General features: G+C 38.4%; 1 protein-coding gene across 4 annotated transcripts in view; it reads left to right on the top strand.

The window, feature by feature from the left end:
- KIAA0319L (KIAA0319 like) overlaps positions 1-19,180 on the top strand; it is a 110,393-nt gene that overhangs the window by 59,026 nt on the left and 32,187 nt on the right. For all 4 annotated transcript variants that reach the window (XM_068539489.1, XM_068539488.1, XM_068539490.1 and 1 more), the window contains exons 4-6: positions 9,351-9,594; positions 12,834-12,935; positions 16,339-16,436. In XM_068539489.1, the coding sequence (XP_068395590.1) occupies positions 9,351-9,594; positions 12,834-12,935; positions 16,339-16,436 (444 nt within the window). The remainder of the gene's footprint in view (positions 1-9,350; positions 9,595-12,833; positions 12,936-16,338; positions 16,437-19,180) is intronic.

The raw sequence follows: 19,180 nt of genomic DNA, 5'->3' as shown, positions 1-19,180 counted from the left end.
AATCCAATCATAATAATGATTTTAATATCCTTGTAGAAACGTGGGATTCACCTTAGATTTTTTTCCTGAAGCCCAAGATACATTTCAGCTTCATAAATATTAGATTCTTAATATTTTAAAATCCATCCCACAGGGGGAATTTCCAGTAATGGTGGAGAGTAAAGCAGTCTCCTGAACCTTCCCACAGATAATAATTATAAAATATGTAAAAAATATATTTAAATAAAGTGGAAAGTATCCAAAAGCAGAAAGAAGCTAGAGGAGAGTTTACTCTTGAAAAACACTAACTGGAAATGATAAGAATTGTGAGTTTGCAGCTTTTTAAAATTTTTGCCTGAGGGCATTCATCAACCCCCATAGCAGAGGAAAGTGGCAGTGGAAAACCTCAGTTTTACTTTCTTATGGTGGCAAAGAACAGAGTTCAGGGTAGAAAAATTACCTGGAAACATAAGGGGAGGAGCTCTTGAAAGTTAAAAAAAACCCAACAACACAGAAGAAGGTGAAACCCGTAACCTGACCATAAACCCCACTAAAATCCCCTGGCTGAACGTCTAAACTACACCTACATGGAGAAATTCCAGAGGGCCTGGTGAAAAAGCATACAGAGATCAGAGAGGCAGAGTCCTGTCTTTGAAAGACAGAACCTAAACCAGGTGAGCTCTGTGAGTTTGCTGCTTTTTTAACTGAATTCATTACCCAACCATGTGTAACTCAGGTGGCAGAAATCTGATGTTTTATTTGCTTGAGGTATCAGAGGACAGACTCTAAGACTGAAAAATTAGGGAGTAATCTCAGTCAGAACAGGCCCTGAATGTGAGTATAATCTATGGCCAAATTCTTGGCCAATTACCAGATTCACAAGAAAACCTACAGGGGACCAGGCTGAAAAAGTAGCTGCAAGAATTACAAAGAGATATCAGTTTCTGCACATTGCAGGGGAAGCAAACTCTACAGATTAAATCCAGATAAGTTACTTGCCTGCTAGGAAAAATACAGTGGCATTGGTGTAAAGGTAGATTAAACCACTGAAACAGAATAGACTCCAGAGAAACACGCACACAAATATGGCCAGTTGATGTGTCCAGGCAATTCAGTGGGAAAGGATAATCTTTTCAATAAATGGTGCTGGAACAATTGGATAGTGATATGGAAAAACATGAACCTTGACCCTTACCTCATACAATACAGAAAAACTAGCTCAAAATGGATTGTAGGCCTAAATTTAAGAGCTAAAACTATAAAACTTGTAGAAGAAAACAGGAAAACATTTTTGTGATCTTGTCAATAAATACATAAATAAATAAGTCACTAACATCGTGAACCATAAAAGTAAGAACTGATAAATTGGAACTCATCAAAATTACAAGCTTTTGCTGTTTAAAAGACACCATTAAGAAAAATGAAAAGGCAAGCAACAGACTGGGAAAATGTATTTCCAAATTAAATACCTAACAAAGGACTTGTTTCTAGAATATACAAAGAGCTCTTGTAACTCAGTTAGAAAACTAATAATGAAACAAAGGATTTCAACAGATAGTCTACCAAAGAAGTTATACAGGTGTCCAGAAAGTACATGAAAAGGTGCTCAACATCATTCACCATTAGAAAAATGCAAATTAAAATGGCTAAAATTAAAAGACTTATAACAAATTCTGGCAAGGTTATAGAACCTGGAATGCTCACACTGGTGGTGGGACTATATAATGGCACAACTTTGGAAAATTGTTTGGCAGTTTTTTAAAAAGTTAAAGGTACATCTTCCATATGACCAAGCATTCTACTTGTAGATATTTAACCAAGAGAAATGAAAGGATATGCTTATACAAAGACTTGTAGAGGAATATCTATAGCAGCTCAATTTGTCATAGCCAAAAGCTGGAATCACCTCAAATGTCCATCATTACTGAACGAAAAAATATATTTGTATATTCAAATATAGTTGTATATTTGTATATTTTATTTGTATAAATATATTTGTATATTCACTTGTAGCATTCAGTAGAATGTTACTCAGCAACTGTAAGGAAAGAACTGTTGGTACACACAGCAACAGATTAATAGCAAAATAATTTTGCTGAGTGAAAGAAGCCAGACCAACAAAAAAAGTATGTACTGTGTGATTCCACTTATATAAAATTCTAGAAAATGCAAACTAATCTGTAGTGACAAGAAACAGAGCAGTGGTTGTTTGGAGGTGGGAGTGGGGAGGAGAAGTGACTACAAAGGAGCGTGAGGAATCTTTGGGAGTGATGGATATGTTCATTGTTTTGATTGTGGTGATGGTTTCATAAGTGTACACACATGTCAAATTTTATCAAATTGTATACTTTAAATATGTTCAGTTTACTATATGTCAATTATATCTTAATAAAGTAAAAAAAATGGACAAAGATTTGAATAAACTTCAGAGAAAATATATGTCTGGCCAATAAACATATGAGAAAATTTTCAACCTCATTAGTCATCAGGAAAGTACAAGTTAAATCTCAGTGAGATACCATGAGAATGACAAAAAAAGGAAAAAGAAAAAAGACCAAGAATACTAAGTATTGGTGAACTTGTGGCACAACTGGAACTCTCATACATTGCATGTGGAAATACAAAATGGTACAGCTTCTTTGGACAATAGTTAACCGATTCTTATAAAGTTAAACATATATGTAATTAGCAATAAATATTTCTAAGAATTTACCCAAGATAAATTAAAATATGTTTATAGAAACATTTGTATTCTAACATTTATAGCAGCTTTATTTATAAGAGCTGAGAACTGAAAACAACTTAAACCTCCATCAGTAGATGAATGGATAAAGAAATTTTGGTATATCTCTATAATGGTATACTACTCGGTAATAACAAGGAGTGAACTATTGATATACTGATATGAATCTTAAAAATGTTATGTTGAGTGAAAGCAGCCAGAAACAAAAATAGTTTGTATATGATTCCTTTTATATGAAGTACAAAAAAAGCCCAAACTAACTAATGGTGACAGAAAACAAATCAGTGGTTGTCTGAGCCTGGGGCTGGAGGCAGGAATATACTGCAAAGGGGCATGTACCAACTGTTTTTTTAATATAGTTGACATATAGTATTACGTTAGTTTTGGGTGTATTACATAGTGATTTGACATTTGCATACTTTATGGAACGATATGTCTAGTGACAGACTGTCCTCATACAAAGTTATTACAATAGTATTGATCATATTCCTTATGCTTTATATTACATCCCTGTGGCTTATTTATTTTATAACTGGAGGTTTGTACCTCTTGATCCCTTTCACCCTTTTCACCCCCACCCCTCAACCCACTTCCCTCTGGCAACCATATGTTTGTTCTCTGTATCTGTGAGTCTGTTTGTTTATCTGTTTGTTTTTTAGATTCCACATATAAATGAGGTCATATGATGCTAACCTTTCTCTGTCTGACTTATTTCACTTAGTATAATACCCTCTAGATGTATCCATGTTATCACAAATGGCAAGATGTCATTTTTTATGGCCGAGTAATATTTCGTTGTATATATAATACCACTTCTTCATTCATTCATTCATCTATCAGTGGACACTTAGGTTGCTTTCATAACTTGGCTGTTGTAAGGAATGCTGCAGTGAACATTGGTGTGCATATGTCTTTTCAAATTAGTGGGTTTTTTTTTAACATCTTTATTGGAATATAATTGCTTTACAATGTTGTGTTAGTTGCTGCTGTATAACAAAGTGAATCAGCTATATGTATACATATATCCCCATATCTCCTCCCTCTTGCTTCTCCCTCCCACCCTCCCCATCCCACCTCTCTAGGTGGACACAAAGCATGGAGCTGATCTCCCTTTGCTATGCGGCTGCTTCCCACTAGCTATCTATTTTACATTTGGTAGTGTATATATGTCCATGCCACTCACTTTGTCCCAGCTTACCCTTCCCCCTCCCCGTGTCCTGAAGTCCATTCTCTACGTCTGCATCTTTATTCCTGTCCTGCACCTAGGTTCTTCAGAACCTTTTTTTTTTTTTTCATATTCTATATGTATGTGTTAGCATTCGGTATTTGTTTTTCTCTTTCTTACTTACTTCACTCTGTATGACAGTCTCTAGGTCCATCCACCTCACTACAAATAACTCAATTTCGTTTCTTTTTATGTGAGTAATATTCCATTGTATATATGTGCCACATCTTCTTTATCCATTCATCTGTCGATGGATACTTAGGTTGCTTCCATGTCCTGGCTATTCTAAATAGAGCTGCAGTGAACATTGTGGTACATGACTCTTCTTGAATTATGGTTTTCTCAGGGTATATGCCCAGTAGTGGGATTGCTGGGTTGTATGGTAGTTCTATTTTTAGTTTTTTAAGGAACCTCCATACTGTTCTCCATAGTGGCTGTATCGATTTACATTCCCACCGAGAGTGCAAGAGGGTTCCCTTTTCTCCACACCCTCCCCAGCATTTATTGTTTGTAGATTTTTTGATGATGGCCATTCTGACTGGTGTGAGGTGATACATCATTACAGTTTTGATTTGCATTTCTCTAATGATTAGTGATGTTGAGCGTCCTTTCATGTGTTTGTTGGCACAAATTAGTGTTTTTATTTTCTTTGGGTAAATACACAGAAATGAAATTGCTGGATTATATGGCAGTTCTATTTTCAATTTTTTGAGGAACCTCCATACTGGTTTTCATAAGGGCTGCACCAATTTACAATTCCGTCAGCAGTGCACAAGGATTCTCTTTTCTTCACATCCTCACCAACACCTGCTATTTGTTGTCTTTTTGATGATAGCCATTCTGACAGTTGTGAGGTGGTATCTCATTGCAGTTTGATTTGCATTTCTCTGATGATTAGTGATGTTGAGCCTCTTTTCATGTGTCTGTTGGCCATCTGTATGTCTTTTTTGGAAAAAATGTCTATTCAGGTCCTCTGTACATTTTTTAATTGGATTTTTTTTCTATGTTGAGTTGTATGAGTTATTTGTATATTTTGGGTATTAAACCCCTTATCAGATATATCACTTGCAAATATGTTCTTTCATTCAGTAGGCTGCCTTTTCATTTTGTTGATGGTTTCCTTTACTGTGCAAAAGCTTTTTAGTTTGATGTCGTCCCATTTGTTTATTTTTGCTTTTGTTTCCCTTGCCTGAGGAGACATATCCAAAAAAAATCAATATTAATATTATGTTAAGACCGATGTCAATATATACACTACCATGTGTAAAATAGATAGCTAGTGGAACCTGCTGTATAGCACAGGGAGCTCAGCTCGGTGTTCTTTGGTGACCTAGATGAGTGGGATGGGGGGGTGGGAGGGAAGTCCAAGAGGAAGGATATATATATATATATAGATATATATATATAGATATATATATAGATATAGATATATATATATAGATATATATATACACACATATAGCTGATTCACTTTGTTGTACAGCAGAAACTTACACAACATTGTAAACCAACTATACCCCAATTAAAAAAAAAAAAGACTGAGGTCAAATAGCTGACCGCCTGTGTTTTCTTCAGGGAGTTTTATGGTTTCAGGTATTACATTTAAGTCTTTAATCTGTTTTGAGTTTAATTTTATATGTGGTGTGATTAAGTAGTCCAGTTTCATTCTTTCGTGTTTAGCTGTCCAGTTCTCCCAACACCATTTATTGAAAAGGCTGTCTTTTCCCCATTGTATATTCTTGCCTCCTTTGTTGTAGATTAATTGATCATATAAGCATGGGTTTATTTCTGGGCTCTCTGTTCTGTTCCATTGATCTGTGTATCTGTTTTTGTACCAGTACCATATTGTTTTGATTATTGTAGCTTTGTAGTATAGTTTTAAGTCAGGGAGCATGATACCTCCAGCTTTGTTCTTCTTTCTCAAGATTGCTTTGGCTATCCAGGGTCTTTGTGTTTCTGTACAAATACTAGAATTATTTGTTCTAGTTCTGTGAAAAATGAATGTTTTTTGTTTTGTTCTGTTTTTGATAAGGATTGCATTGAATCTGTAGATTGTTCTGGGTAGTATGGCTATTTTAACAATATTAATTCTTCCAGTCCATGAGCATGGGATATCTTTACATTTGTTTGTCATCTTCAGTTTCTTTCATCAATGTCTTTTTTTTTTTTTTTTTTTGGCCACACCGTGCTGCATGTGGGATCTTAGTTGCCTGATCAGGGATCGAACCCACGCCCCCAGCACTGGAAGTGCAGAGTCTTAACCACTAGACTGCCAGGGAATTCCTATCAATGTCTTTTTTTTATCCTCATAATATTTATTTATGTATTTATTTATTATTGAGGTATAGTTGATGTACAGTATTGTATAAGTTTCAGGTGATTCACAATTTTAAAGGTTATACTCCATTTATAGTTATTATAAAATATTGGCTATATTCCCTGTGTTGTACAATATATCCTTGTAGCTTATTTATTTTATACATAGAATACATAGAATTTTGAACCTCTTTATCCCCTACCCCTGTCTTGCTCCTCCCCCATTCCCTCTCCCCACTGGTAACCACTAGTTTGTTCTCTATATCTATGAGACTTTATTTTTTGTTATATTCACTAGTTTATTTTTTAGATTCCACATAAACGTATAAGTGATATCACACAATATTTGCCTTTCTCTGTCTGACTTATTTCACTTAGCATAATATCCTCCAAGTCTATCCATGTTATTGCAGATGGCAAAATTTCATTCTTTTTTATGGCTGAGTAGTATTCCATTGTATATATATACCGCATCTTCTTTATCTGTTCGTCTGTTGATGGACACTTAGGTTGCTTCCATGTCTTGGCCATTGCAAATAATGCTGCATTGAACATTTCGAATTTGTTTTTTGTTTTGTTTTGTTTTGTTTTTATTTATTTATGGCTGAGTTGGGTCTTCGTTTCTGTGGGAGGGCTTTCCCTAGTTGCGGCAAGCGGGGGCCACTCTTCATCGCGGTGCGCGGGCCTCTCACTATCGCGGCCTCTCTTGTTGTGGAGCGTAGGCTCAGTAATTGTGGCTCACGGGCCTAGTTGCTCTGCGGCATGTGGGATCTTCCCAGATCAGGGCTCGAACCCGTGTCCCCTGCATTAGCAGGCAGATTCTCAACCACTGCGCCACCAGGGAAGCCCCTTGTTTTTGTTTTTATGGATATATACCCAGGAGTGGAATTGCTGGGTATGGAAGTTCTATTTTTAGTTCTTTGAGAAACCTCCATACTGTTTTATACAGTGGTGGCCCCAGTTTACCTTCCCACCAACAGTGTACGAGGGCTCCCTTTTCTCTTTCATCAATGTCTTACAGTTTTCAGAGTATAAGTCTTTTACTTCTTTGTTTAGATTTATTCCTAGGTATTACATTATTTTTGATGCACTTGTAAATGAGATTGTTTTCTTAATTTATCTTTCTGATAGATCATTATGAGTGTATAGAGATGCACCAGATTTCTCTGTATTAATTTTGCATCCTGTAACTTTATTGAATTCATTTATTAGTTCTAATAGTTTTTTGGTAGCGTCTTTAGGATTTTCTATGTACAGTGTCATATCATCTGCAAACAGTGACAGTTTTACTTCTTCTTTTCCAGTTTGGATTCCTTTGATTTCCTTTTGTTGTCAGATTGCTGTGGCTAGGACTTCCAATGCTATGTTGAATAAAAGTAGTGTGAGTGGGCACCCTTGTCTTTTGTTGAGTATGATGTTGGCTGTGGGTTTGTTATATATGGCCTTTATTATGTTGAGGTATGTTCTGTCTATAGCCAGTTTTAGAGAGTTTTTATCATAAATGGATGTTGAATTTTTGTCAGAACCTTTTTCTGCATCTATTGAGATGATCATATGATTTTTATTCTTCAGTTTGTTAATGTGGTATATCACATGGATTGATTTGTGGATATTGAATCATCTTTGCATTGCTGAGATAAATCCCACTTGCTCATGGTGTATGATCCTTTTCATGTAATGTTGAATTTGGTACACTAGTATTTTGTTGAGAATTTTTGCATCTATGTTCATCAGTGATATTGGTCTGTAATTTTCTTTTTTTGTGTGGTGGCTTTGTCTGTTTTTGGTATCAGGGTGACACTGGCCTTGTAGAATGAGTTCAAAAGTGTTCCTTTCTCTTCAATTTTTGGGAATATTTTGAGAAAGATACGTGTTACTTCTTCTTTAAATGTTTTGTAGAATTCACCTGTGAAGCTGTCTGGTCCTGGACTTTTGTTCATTGGGAGTTTTTTTAATTACTGATTTAATAATTTCATTACTGGAAATTAGTCTGTGGCATGAACCAATTTTTGTGGCTGATAGAAATGTTCTCTCTCTTGATTGTGGTTACATGGGTGTATACACTTGTCAAAACTCATTGACCTATACACTTTAAATGTGTGCAGTTTATTTTGTGTATTACACTTCAATTAGTTGATTTTTAAAAATCCATACAACCACCCTGTTTAACCACTCATCATTTCTCATTTGGATGAATGCAGTAACCTCCTAAGGGGTATTCCTGCTGCTGTCTTACTTCTTCAAACCCATACACTGTGCAGCAACCTGAATGATTCATTTAAAACAAAAACCTGACCTACCTTGTCACTTCCCTGTATATAACTCTTTAATTGTCATCATCATCTGGCTTCTTAAAGTAGCATCTAATGTCTTCTTTAGTCTGACCCCTCACTGTCTTTCCAGCTCATCTTCTATTGCTCCCTGCCTCTCACTTTGCTTATGACTCTCATTTCCCAACACTAGCCATGTTAATCTCATTTCTTGTGCTTATACTCATCTCTCCCCTCAGCCTCTCCCCTAGTTTACCCTTTAAAATGCATCTCAGGACTCTCCACCTCCAGAAGGTCTTGATTTATTTATTTAAACCATCCTTCTTCTCATGCTTCCTCTCTCCAAGAAAGAGAAGTACTCTGAAGTTTCTTTGGTTCAGTCATAGCTCTTATAGGTATATTTACCATTTTGGCTTATTATGTTTCTAGTCCTTTTTTCCCCACTAGATTATGTACTTGTTGATTATGTTTTAATTATATTTTGGATCCACAGGCCTGTTTTGTAATAGGTGCTTAATACATATTTGTAGAAAGATTGAATATAAATATTAAGTGAGAAAAGAAGGTAAAAGTATACATAGTGTAATTATTACTACTTTGTTTTAAGCAAAACTCTTCGCGTAGAAAAAAAATACTGGGAAGATTTATATCAACATTTTAACACCATTTTGGGTGGTAAGATTAGCTTCTTTAATATTTTTGACAGTTTTGCATTTTTCAAAAAAAAAATTTAACATGCAGTTATTTCATGAGACATGACCTAAAAAACTGGCTGTATAACCTTTGCCTATTCAAATGAATTTTTGCATTTCTCTAGGTCCACAACACAGATACAATTTCTAATCCCTTAACCACAGATCTGACTGCGAAGATTCCTGGTTGGCCAAGTGTACCAGTTCAACCTGAGGCATCAGAGGACCCGGGTGCTACTCCTACCATTCAGCAAGTAAAAATCCCTGGGAAAATCTCAATTGCTACCCCTCTGCCAGTGGCTCCTTCCTACAGTTATGCCACCCCTACCCCCCAGGCCTCTTTCCAGAGCACCTCAGCACCATACCCAGGTGAGGCCCTTTTCTTCTGTCCTTGGAGATAGGACGGGGAAATAGAGATTTTGATCAAAGTGTTCCCTTTCCGTGGAAAGAAAGGAGGGAGGCATGACTTTTAAATACTGTAGGTTAAAAAAATAATAATCCTGTTAATGTCCCTGTAATCATAGGACTTGGTCTCTCAATCCTTTTTTCAATAAGCTCCAGCCTATGGGTATTTTGAGGCTCTTTCGAGAGCCAAATTCCACTGTGCCTAGATTCAATTAAGTAATGTTCAAGGAGCCAAGCAAGCAGAGGCCACTGGGAAGAAAGAGTCGGATCTGTATAACTGTTTGCCTTCTGAATGGGTGATTGTGGGTCAGATATTTCTGTCTGTGATTTCGATAGCATCTTTATTTTTATTTTTTAAATATTTATTTATTTATTTATTTAGGCCGTGCCATGCGGCTTATGGGATCTTAGTTCCTTGACCGGGGATCAAACTGGGGCCACAGCAATGAAAGCACCAAGTCCTAACCACTGGACTGCCAGGGAATTCTGCATCTTTATTTTTAAAGCAACTCATAGGAAGGAGATTTATACAGTGTTGCCTTAACAACAAGTCTGCTTCATAAGTTCCGTTCTAAGGCATTAGGAGGAAATGCTTAATCAAGGGAACTAAGTTGATCTTTATCCCCTGAAAAAGTCAACAGGGTGAAGCAAAGCCAGTGAAAATGAATTTTTGCCAATTTTTAATTTCCTAAGGTTTCCTTCAGTGGTAATATAACATAAAATTTTAGTGTTTCAATCCTGAGGCACTAAAGTAATTTTTGTATTCAGGCAGAATGGTTGTAATTTTTGGTGTAATTGTGAAAGTTTTGGGCTGCGCTGTATTTTTTTTTTTATATATAAATTTATTTATTTATTTTTGGCTGCGTTGGGTCTTTGTTGCTGCATGCGGGCTTTCTCTAGTTGTGGTGAGTGGGGGCTACTCTTCGTTGTGGTGTGCAGGCTTCTCATTGCGGTGGCTTCTCGTTGCAGAGCACAGGCTCTAGGCATGCAGGCCTCAGTAGTTGTGGCATGCAGGCTCAGTTGTGGCTCGCGGGCTCTAGAGCTCAGGCTCAGTAGTTGTGGTGCACGGGCTTAGTTGCTCCGCAGCATGTGGGATCTTCCCGGACCAGGGCTCAAACCCGTGTCCCCTGCATTGGCAGGCGGATTCTTAACCACTGCGCCACCAGGGAAGGCCTGCGCTGTATTTTTGACCATTATACTTTCTCTAAGTATAGTGGTTTCTTTCTTTTTTCTTTTTTTTGAAAGTTACTGCAGAAATTCTTATTCCACCTCCTGGAGTGTCTAAATGCTGAAGCTTCCATAATGGATGGTTTCATTTCTCCCCAAGTGCAGTGTTCCCAAGCAGACAGATAAATCTCAAATTTCATATTTGTCTAGGAAACCCTTTTCACCTTCCAGTCTTGAAATATGGGTGAACCAGCCAGTTGTTTGCTTTAAGCTCTCTAGTTCCTAGGTCTCATACCTAGTGAACAATTATTGTTAGAGAAATAAGATTTATATAATCGGTGGTTCTCAACTTCCTGTAAACATTTTTCGTTGTTACAACTGTGGAGGAGGGGTGCTACTGACATCTAGTGGGTAGAGACTAGGGATACTACTAAACATCTTACAGTGCACAGGACAATCTCCCCCCATCCCAACCCCAACACACACAAAGAATTGGTCCAAAATGTCGTGGTCCAGAGAATTGGTCCAAAGAATTGGTCGTGCCATAGTTGAGAAACTTTGACATGTATGGAATAGCTGGTGAAAAGCAGAAATATAGTATCTAGCTATTAGCTGATATGGATGTTCCAAAAATGCTAGAGTAGTTCAGGAAGTAGATCAGTTCGAACTGAAATGGTCTGGGAAGATTTTTTGGAGAGAAGCCTGGCTTTTAAGCTAGAAACAAAGTACTGTATTTATAATAAAGTAAGCACACACCCCAACTGAAGAAAAAAGCTTTAGCAAAGTCCCCAAGAGTAGACTTCTGTGGAGCACAAGAGGGAAAATGAGTATAACTAGAGGCAGAATCGGGTGGAAGGGTGAGATGATGTGATCAGATGATGATGGATCTCTGATGCCAGGTTGGGAATTTGGACTGAAACATGGTGTGGGAGTGGGGGTCTTAAGTAGGAGAGTATCATGGTGGGTGAGTATTTTAGAAAAATTCATGGTGATGGGTGTTTTAGGGAGACAGAATAGATTAGAATGGGGAGAGCTAGCAGAGGGAAGACCAGTTAAGATTCTTGGAATTATCTAAGTCTATGGCTGTATCAATTGAAATGGAAAGAAAATTAAGGCTGGCCTTGCGGCCAACACTTGCCTTTTCCTCTAGGAACTTTATATATGTATTTTACTAGAAAGTTATGTATCAGCGTAAAGATGATCCTTGAAACAGAGTTGAACTCTGTTTATTGAATTTTGTGGAAAGTACTATATAAAGAGGGCTTAGGGAAAGATCATAGTTAAAATACAGTGGAGAAAAACCCAGAGAGAAAGGAAGAAAGTGGAATAATATGGTGTCATGATAACCACGAGTTTTTTGTTTTGTTTTGTTTTGTTTTAAGGAGGGAGACAGAGGACAGAGATTCCTCTTCTTATAAGTTCGCCAGTCCTTTTTTTTTTTTTTTTTTAATTTTTATTTTATTTATTTATGGCTGTGTTGGGTCTTCGTTTCTGTGCGAGGGCCTTCTCTAGTTGTGGCAAGCGGGGACCACTCTTCATCGCAGTGCGCGGGCCTCTCACTATCGCGGCCTCTCTTGTTGCGGAGCACAGGCTCCAGACGCGCAGGCTCAGTAATTGTGGCTCACGGGCCTAGTTGCTCCGCGGCATGTGGGATCTTCCCAGACCAGGGCTCGAACCCGTGTCCCCTGCATTGGCAGGCAGACTCTCAACCACTGCGCCACCAGGGAAGCCCAACCACGAGTTTTAAGATGGAGGCAGTCAGCAGTATTAGATACCACAGAGGTGAAGGATGAGGGTTGAGAAACAGCTATTAGATTTGCTAAGGAGCAGTTTGTTGATGACCTCTAAGGATCCTTTTCGGTGGAAAAGTGGGGGCACAGTCACATTTCAGGGGATTAGAGAGTGGGTAAATAATGAGGAAATGAAGGCAGTAGCTGAATATTGTTTATAGAAGAAATTTGGCCACAAAAGGAAGGAGAGAATTGAGATAGTCTGGATCTAATTTCTTATCTCTTGTGTATTTTCTTCGTTTCCAGTTATAAAGGAACTGGTGGTATCTGCTGGAAACAGTGTCCAGATTACCTTGCCTAAGAATGAAGTTCAGTTAAATGCATATGTTCTCCAAGAGCCAGATGCAGGTAAAACATCCACTTATATTTGTGTAATGTTTTAATTCATAATGGAATCTACATACATTTACTCTCTGTAAAAGTCTTATGAGAATAAGATATAGCTTGAACATGCACAAATATTTATGTGATATGAGAGGCAATATAATGTTTGAGATCATGGGCTTTGATGTCAAGGCTGGGTTCAAATCTGAGCTCAGCCAAGTCATTAGCTGAATGATTTTTTTTTTTAATTAATTATTTATTTATTTATGGCTGTGTTGGGTCTTCGTTTCTGAGCGAGGGCTTTCTCCAGTTGCAGCAAGCGGGGGCCACCCTTCATCGCGGTGCGCGGGCCTCTCACTATCGCGGCCTGTCTTGTTGCGGAGCACAGGCTCCAGACGCGCAGGCTCAGCAATTGTGGCTCACGGGCCCAGTTGCTCCGCGGCACGTGGGATCTTCCCAGACCAGGGCTCGAACCCGTGTCCCCTGCACTGGCAGGCAGACCCCCAACCACTGCGCCACCAGGGAAGCCCTAGCTGAATGATTTTAAGCAAATTATTTAACTTCTCTAAGTTTCCATTTCTTTCTCAGTAAAATGAGGATAATAATCCCTACTTCATAAGGTTACTTTAAGGGCAAAATGAAATGGTATATAACGTACCTATATACCTCAGTGCCTAGCACATAGCTGATGCTCATTAAATGTAGATTTTATCATGCCCATTTAAAACTGAGACTCAGGTTAACCTGTTTATTTTGGCCAAACAACTAGTAAGTAGCAGATACAGAACTTGTAGAGAAGTTATTCAAGACTACTACTAATAGATTTGTCACGTAAAAAAAAGACAAGCCCAATGTAATATACAATATTCAAATTTATAAAATATATAAATTAGGGGATGATTAATTTATTACTTAAGAAAACTTTTGTAATATGCGCATCCCTTTAACCTTTGAAGTACATGTTAATATAACAAAGTTTGACTTATAAACACATATTCTCTTAAGATTATCTGTGACATGAAGTGAAGCATATGTTGATGGAAAATGATTGCATTGGCTTTGTGTTAACTCTCATTATAAGGTTAGTCAAGTAGCTCATTGTAAGGCTAGTTAAGCAAAATGCCTTACTGTATTCAGGATGGGGTCCTTCCATTTTAGGTACACATGTTTCCAACACAATATCCCTACTTTCTGGGCCTAGTACCAAATAGTGTATTTATGCAAAAAGTACTTTTCCAGAACCTAAATGCCCTCTCTGTTCTTTATTTCTGCCCTCACATTGAGTTTTCCTTATCAGTTCATTCCACCTTCCTATAGAGAAACATATTCCTTTCCTCCTCTGGGGCTAAGTTAAGGTGAATGGATTTGGTGGCCTTTGAAGATGCAGGTAAAGAAAGAACTGCTTTGAGCTGCAGTTGCTTCCACTCTTTTGTGAAAGATATCCTGGCTCTACTGTATTTTCTTTTCTAACCCCTATCTGCATATACATTTCTGTGAGTTGATATCACCTTGTATATCAGTATTCCAAAACACATCAGTTCAAAAACAGATTCTTGCAACTCTCCGCTCCCCAGTTTCTTCAGTCTTAATCAGATACATGAGATGGATGGTTTCAAACTTTGAAAGGTTGGGGACGATGAGGCAGGACCAGCTCTGCTTGTTCTTCATCCCTCTCATCTCCTATGGCAGCTCCTGCAGCACCTCTCAGGATCCCTCTAGGGTTCAGAGGCATGATTTGAAAACCACTGCCCTAAATCATTAAAACCAGCATTCTGTCTAACAGACTTATACTCAGTTGTTCCTACCCTTGGGCAAATTCCTGTCTGTAAGGCATAATTCGTCCCCTGAGCTTTTCTGTTCTAAGAGTATTGTCATTTGTTGAAATTTGTGTTGCTAGCCTTAGATGTTATAAAATTGTCAATTCCCAAGCTAGTGTGAGTCTGTTTTCTGTGTGGGAAAAAAAATTTCTAACTACAGTTCAAGAAATGTCATCTCTTAGCACCAGTCCTACTTCTACTTCTTCTTTCCTGCTCCTCACCTAACCTAACTTCTACGTATACATTTATGAGAGCTGCCTGGGGCTGACAACTGGCCAAAACAAAGCTAGTATTCTCTGGAGGAAGGAAGAGTAATAGATCTTGTATCTCAGGCTTATAAAGTAAAATCTAGTCTTAAGACTGTTTGGAATTAAGTTCTGTGTGTTAACTTTAACTTTTGAACTCATGAAGTAAGAAAAAGATGACCAGTTCTCTGTAAGCATTTGAGACTTCTTTTTTTTTGCCTTTTATTTTTCCCTTTTTGGGTAGTAAATTAAATGAAACCTTCCTACCAAATCCCACCCTTTCCTAGCCATAAATGCATCTTGTTCCAAAAAATATTTAAGACCACTTTAACTGGGTAGGGATTCCATTTAGATAACAGGATTCTATCCTCACCCTACCCAGTCATACAGTCTGAGCTACAAATGAGGACCATTTAATGCTTCATTTGATCTTAATTAATTTCAGTGGGGACTGTTTTAAATGGGCCATCCCTTACCACCTTCCGCAGTGTGTTACTTAGCTCAGCAGGAATGAAGTGGCTCTTTTAACTCACCAGGGTGTGATGACCTCAGTGAGACGAGCATTGTTAGCACTCTTTATTTATTTATTTATTTTTTTAAAGAAATTCACGTTCTTTATTTATTTATTTATTTATTTATTTATTTATTTATTTATTTATTTATGGCTGTGTTGAGTCTTCGTTTCTGCGCGAGGGCTTTCTCTAGTTGCGGCAAGCGGGGACCACTCTTCATCGCGGTGCGCGGGCCTCTCACCATCGTGGCCTCTCTTGTTGCGGAGCACAGGCTCCAGACGCGCAGGCTCAGTAATTGTGGCTCACGGGCCCAGTTGCTCCGTGGCATGTGGGATCTTCCCAGACCAGGGCTTGAACCCGTGTCCCCTGCATTGGCAGGCAGATTCTCAACCACTGCGCCACCAGGGAAGCCCAGCACTCTTTAAAAAGGTATTTTTGAACCATGTTATTTAAAAGTCATTGCTGTTCTTTGTTGCAAAAGAAGTTTTGCAAGAAAATGGTCTTTATTCCCAATGAGTTCATCCATAGTGGTTGGTAGGGCATGTATTTTCACTGGGATGCCATACCATGAGCAACCTGGTATTTTGGGGAGGATTGGCTGAAAGCAGCATGGGTATGGAGCAGGAATGAGCATTGCTGGGAGAGAGTGGAAGAAGCCCTAACTGTAGTTGAGTCAGCAGAATCCACCTTTTCTTTCAACAGAATGTTTGTTTTCCCTTTGGCTTTGGGGTGAAATCTTGAAAACTAAGGTCTTGTCAAGACTTAGAAAAATTTTGTTATTCGCAGGCTATGTGGTTGCCCTCTTTGTGTGTAGGTGTGTGTTTTCATGATTTTTGTAACTGCCCTTCTATAGGAGAAACCTACACCTACGACTGGCAACTGATTACTCATCCTAAAGACTACAGTGGAGAAATGGAAGGGAAACATTCCCAGATCCTCAAACTATCCAAGGTGAATTTGCCTCCTCTCATTTGCAGGGATGGGGTAGAGGTGTTGACCATTTTCTAACATGTATAATAGAGAATTTTCTGTCCACACTTAACTTAAGAACAGTCTTTCAGAAGCAAATCCGCCAAAAGTCTGGCTGGCTGACATCCAGTATTTGTTAGTGTGTGATTCTCAAATTTTCATTTATGGTGAGAATATTGTATAAGCATAGTGGTGATAGCTGAAAATACACACTAAACAGCTTTTAAGGGTAACATAAGGATTTCAGAATTTGGGAGATAAGCTAGGTTATTTGTGGCCACATGACTGTGTAAATTGGCTCAGTCTTTTTTTAGGATTCAGTGTAGTTATTAAGAGCCATAAAAATGTTCATATTCTTTGGCCAAGCAATTTCTTTTTCCTTCCTTCCTTCTTTCTTTCTTTCTTTCTTTCTTCCTTCCTCCCTTCCTTCCTTCCTTCCTTCTGTCCGTCCTTGCTTCCTTTCTTTCCTCTCTTTCTTTCAACAGCTGTTCATTGTATACTAGTTATGTGGCAGGTATTGGGGATTTACTAGTGAATTAATCATAATATTAACATTTAAGGAAAATACAGTCTAGTAGGTGCTACTGACCAGAAGCAGGTAGTTATAACAGGAGTACACTAGGTCAGTGCATGGGGTATTGAAGCCCTGGGGAGTTAGAGTAAAATTTCTTAGAGTTGGCCTAGTTGGGTCATGAAAGGTGACTGGCTTACTGGGTAAAGGGTGGAGTTGTAATACCCCAAGCAGAGGAAGCAATATGCCTACTGGGCCAAATAATAGAGAGAAATGTGGGAAAAAGGGAATTTTATGTGGTTCATTCTGACTGGACCCCATGGTATGAGAGGAACAGTGGCACAAGTAAGTTGGAGAGATGCAGGTGCCAGATTGCACAGAGCCTTGTGTGTGCCAGAGTGAGGCCTTTGACTCTTATCCAGAGGGAATATGGTGCCTTTGAAAGGTTTTAAGCAGGAGAATGACATGTTCAGATTTTCAGTTTAGAAGGATCACCCTGACTGCAGATTGGAGGAGATAAGACTCAAACTAGGGAGACCAGGGAGGAATCTATTGAAAAATGTAGGTGTGAGATGATAATAGTCTGAGTGAAAAAAAACTAAATAAATAAAATAAAACTTAAAAACCACCTATTGAGCTCTTACCATGTGCCAGAAACAGTGCTAATTATTTTATGCAGTTATTTCATTTAATCTTCCTAACAACCCCAAGATGTAAATATTAATAGTTGTTTTACAAATGACGAAACTAAAAATTAGAAAAACAAAGTGGTTTGGCCAAAGTGTGCAAAGCTATTAAATGGTAGATTTGAACTGGAACTTTCCATCTCTAAGCCCATGCTCTTAACAACTGTGCTATGATGAATGGTTAAAAACTAAGGTGATGACAGTGTGAATGGAGAGAAGTGGGTGGATTTGAGAAATATTATGGAGGTCAACTTGGTGATCAATTAATTGGGTGGAGGTGTTGAGGAAGAGAAGTCCAGGATAATTTTAGCCTTTTGGCTTAGACACCTCATTGGATGTTGGTATATTTGTGGTGATATTCCCTGAAATGAGGAACATAGAAAGAGGAGCAGGTTTGGAAGAGGTGTGCAGATAATTAATTCATGTTGGGACAGAGTGAGTTTGAGGTACCTGTGAAACATTTGAGTGGAGGGACCAATAAGTAGTTGCGGGTAAGGGGCTAGAGATCAGGATGCAAGTCTGGGCTGGAGAGATAAATTTGTGCACCAGCGTCAAATAGTTGACAACTGAAGCCATGAATAGATGAAAACATCCAGAGAGTGTGTAGCGTGAAGTAATAAACGGATTGCAATTGGAATCCTGGGGAACACTGTCATTAAAGGTATGGAAGGAAGAGGAAATGGAAGAAAATGAGGAGTAGGCCTAGAAGTGAAAGCCAAGGAAGGAGAGCATTACAAGAAGAAGGAAGTGGTCAGAAATGCTCCATGCATTCAGTTAGCGTTTACCCAAAGGAGATAATTCAAAAGAAAGAAAAAAATCATTTTAGCTGAAAGATGTTCACCACAGCATTAGTTATAATAGTAAAATTTTGGAAACAACCCAAATATCCAACAATGTGAAATGCTTATGTGAATTATGGCACATTTATTCATATACTCTTCTGCATCCATTAAAATGACTATTTAAGGACTTCCCTGTTAGCGCAGTGGTTAAGAATCTGCCTGCCAATGCAGGAGACGTGGGTTCGAGCCCTGGTCCGGGAAGATCCCACATGCCACAGAGCAGCTAAGCCCGTGCACCACAACTACTGAGCCAGCGCTCTAGAGCCCGTGAGCCACAATTACTGAGCCTGTGTGCCGCAACTGCTGAAGCCCGTGTGCCTAGAGTCCGTGCTCCGCAACAAGAGAAGCCACTACAATGAGAAGCCTGCTCACCGCAACGAAGAGTGTCCCCCGCTCGCCGCAACTACAGAAAGCCTGTGTGCAGCAACGAAGACCCAATGCAGCCAAAACTAAATTAATTAATAAATTAATTAATTTAAAAAAATTAAAATGACTAAGAGACTGTTCTAATAGGGAAAGTGTTCATGCTAAATGAATGGAAGAAAGAATAATAAAAAGTTTGATATATCGTGATTTTAGCTAGGCCCTGAATACCACTGAAATATGAGCTCCTCAAAGGTAGGGACCTTATCTAATTCCTCTCCAAACCCCAAGCCTAGGACAATGACCACATATAATTGATTCTCA

The sequence above is a fragment of the Eschrichtius robustus genome, chromosome 3 (genome assembly GCF_028021215.1).
Source record: "Eschrichtius robustus isolate mEscRob2 chromosome 3, mEscRob2.pri, whole genome shotgun sequence".
In the NCBI taxonomy this organism is placed as follows: Eukaryota; Metazoa; Chordata; class Mammalia; order Artiodactyla; family Eschrichtiidae; genus Eschrichtius; species Eschrichtius robustus.
The sequence above is the reverse complement of the archived record's forward strand: the minus strand, read 5'-3'. Positions and strand labels throughout refer to the sequence as shown.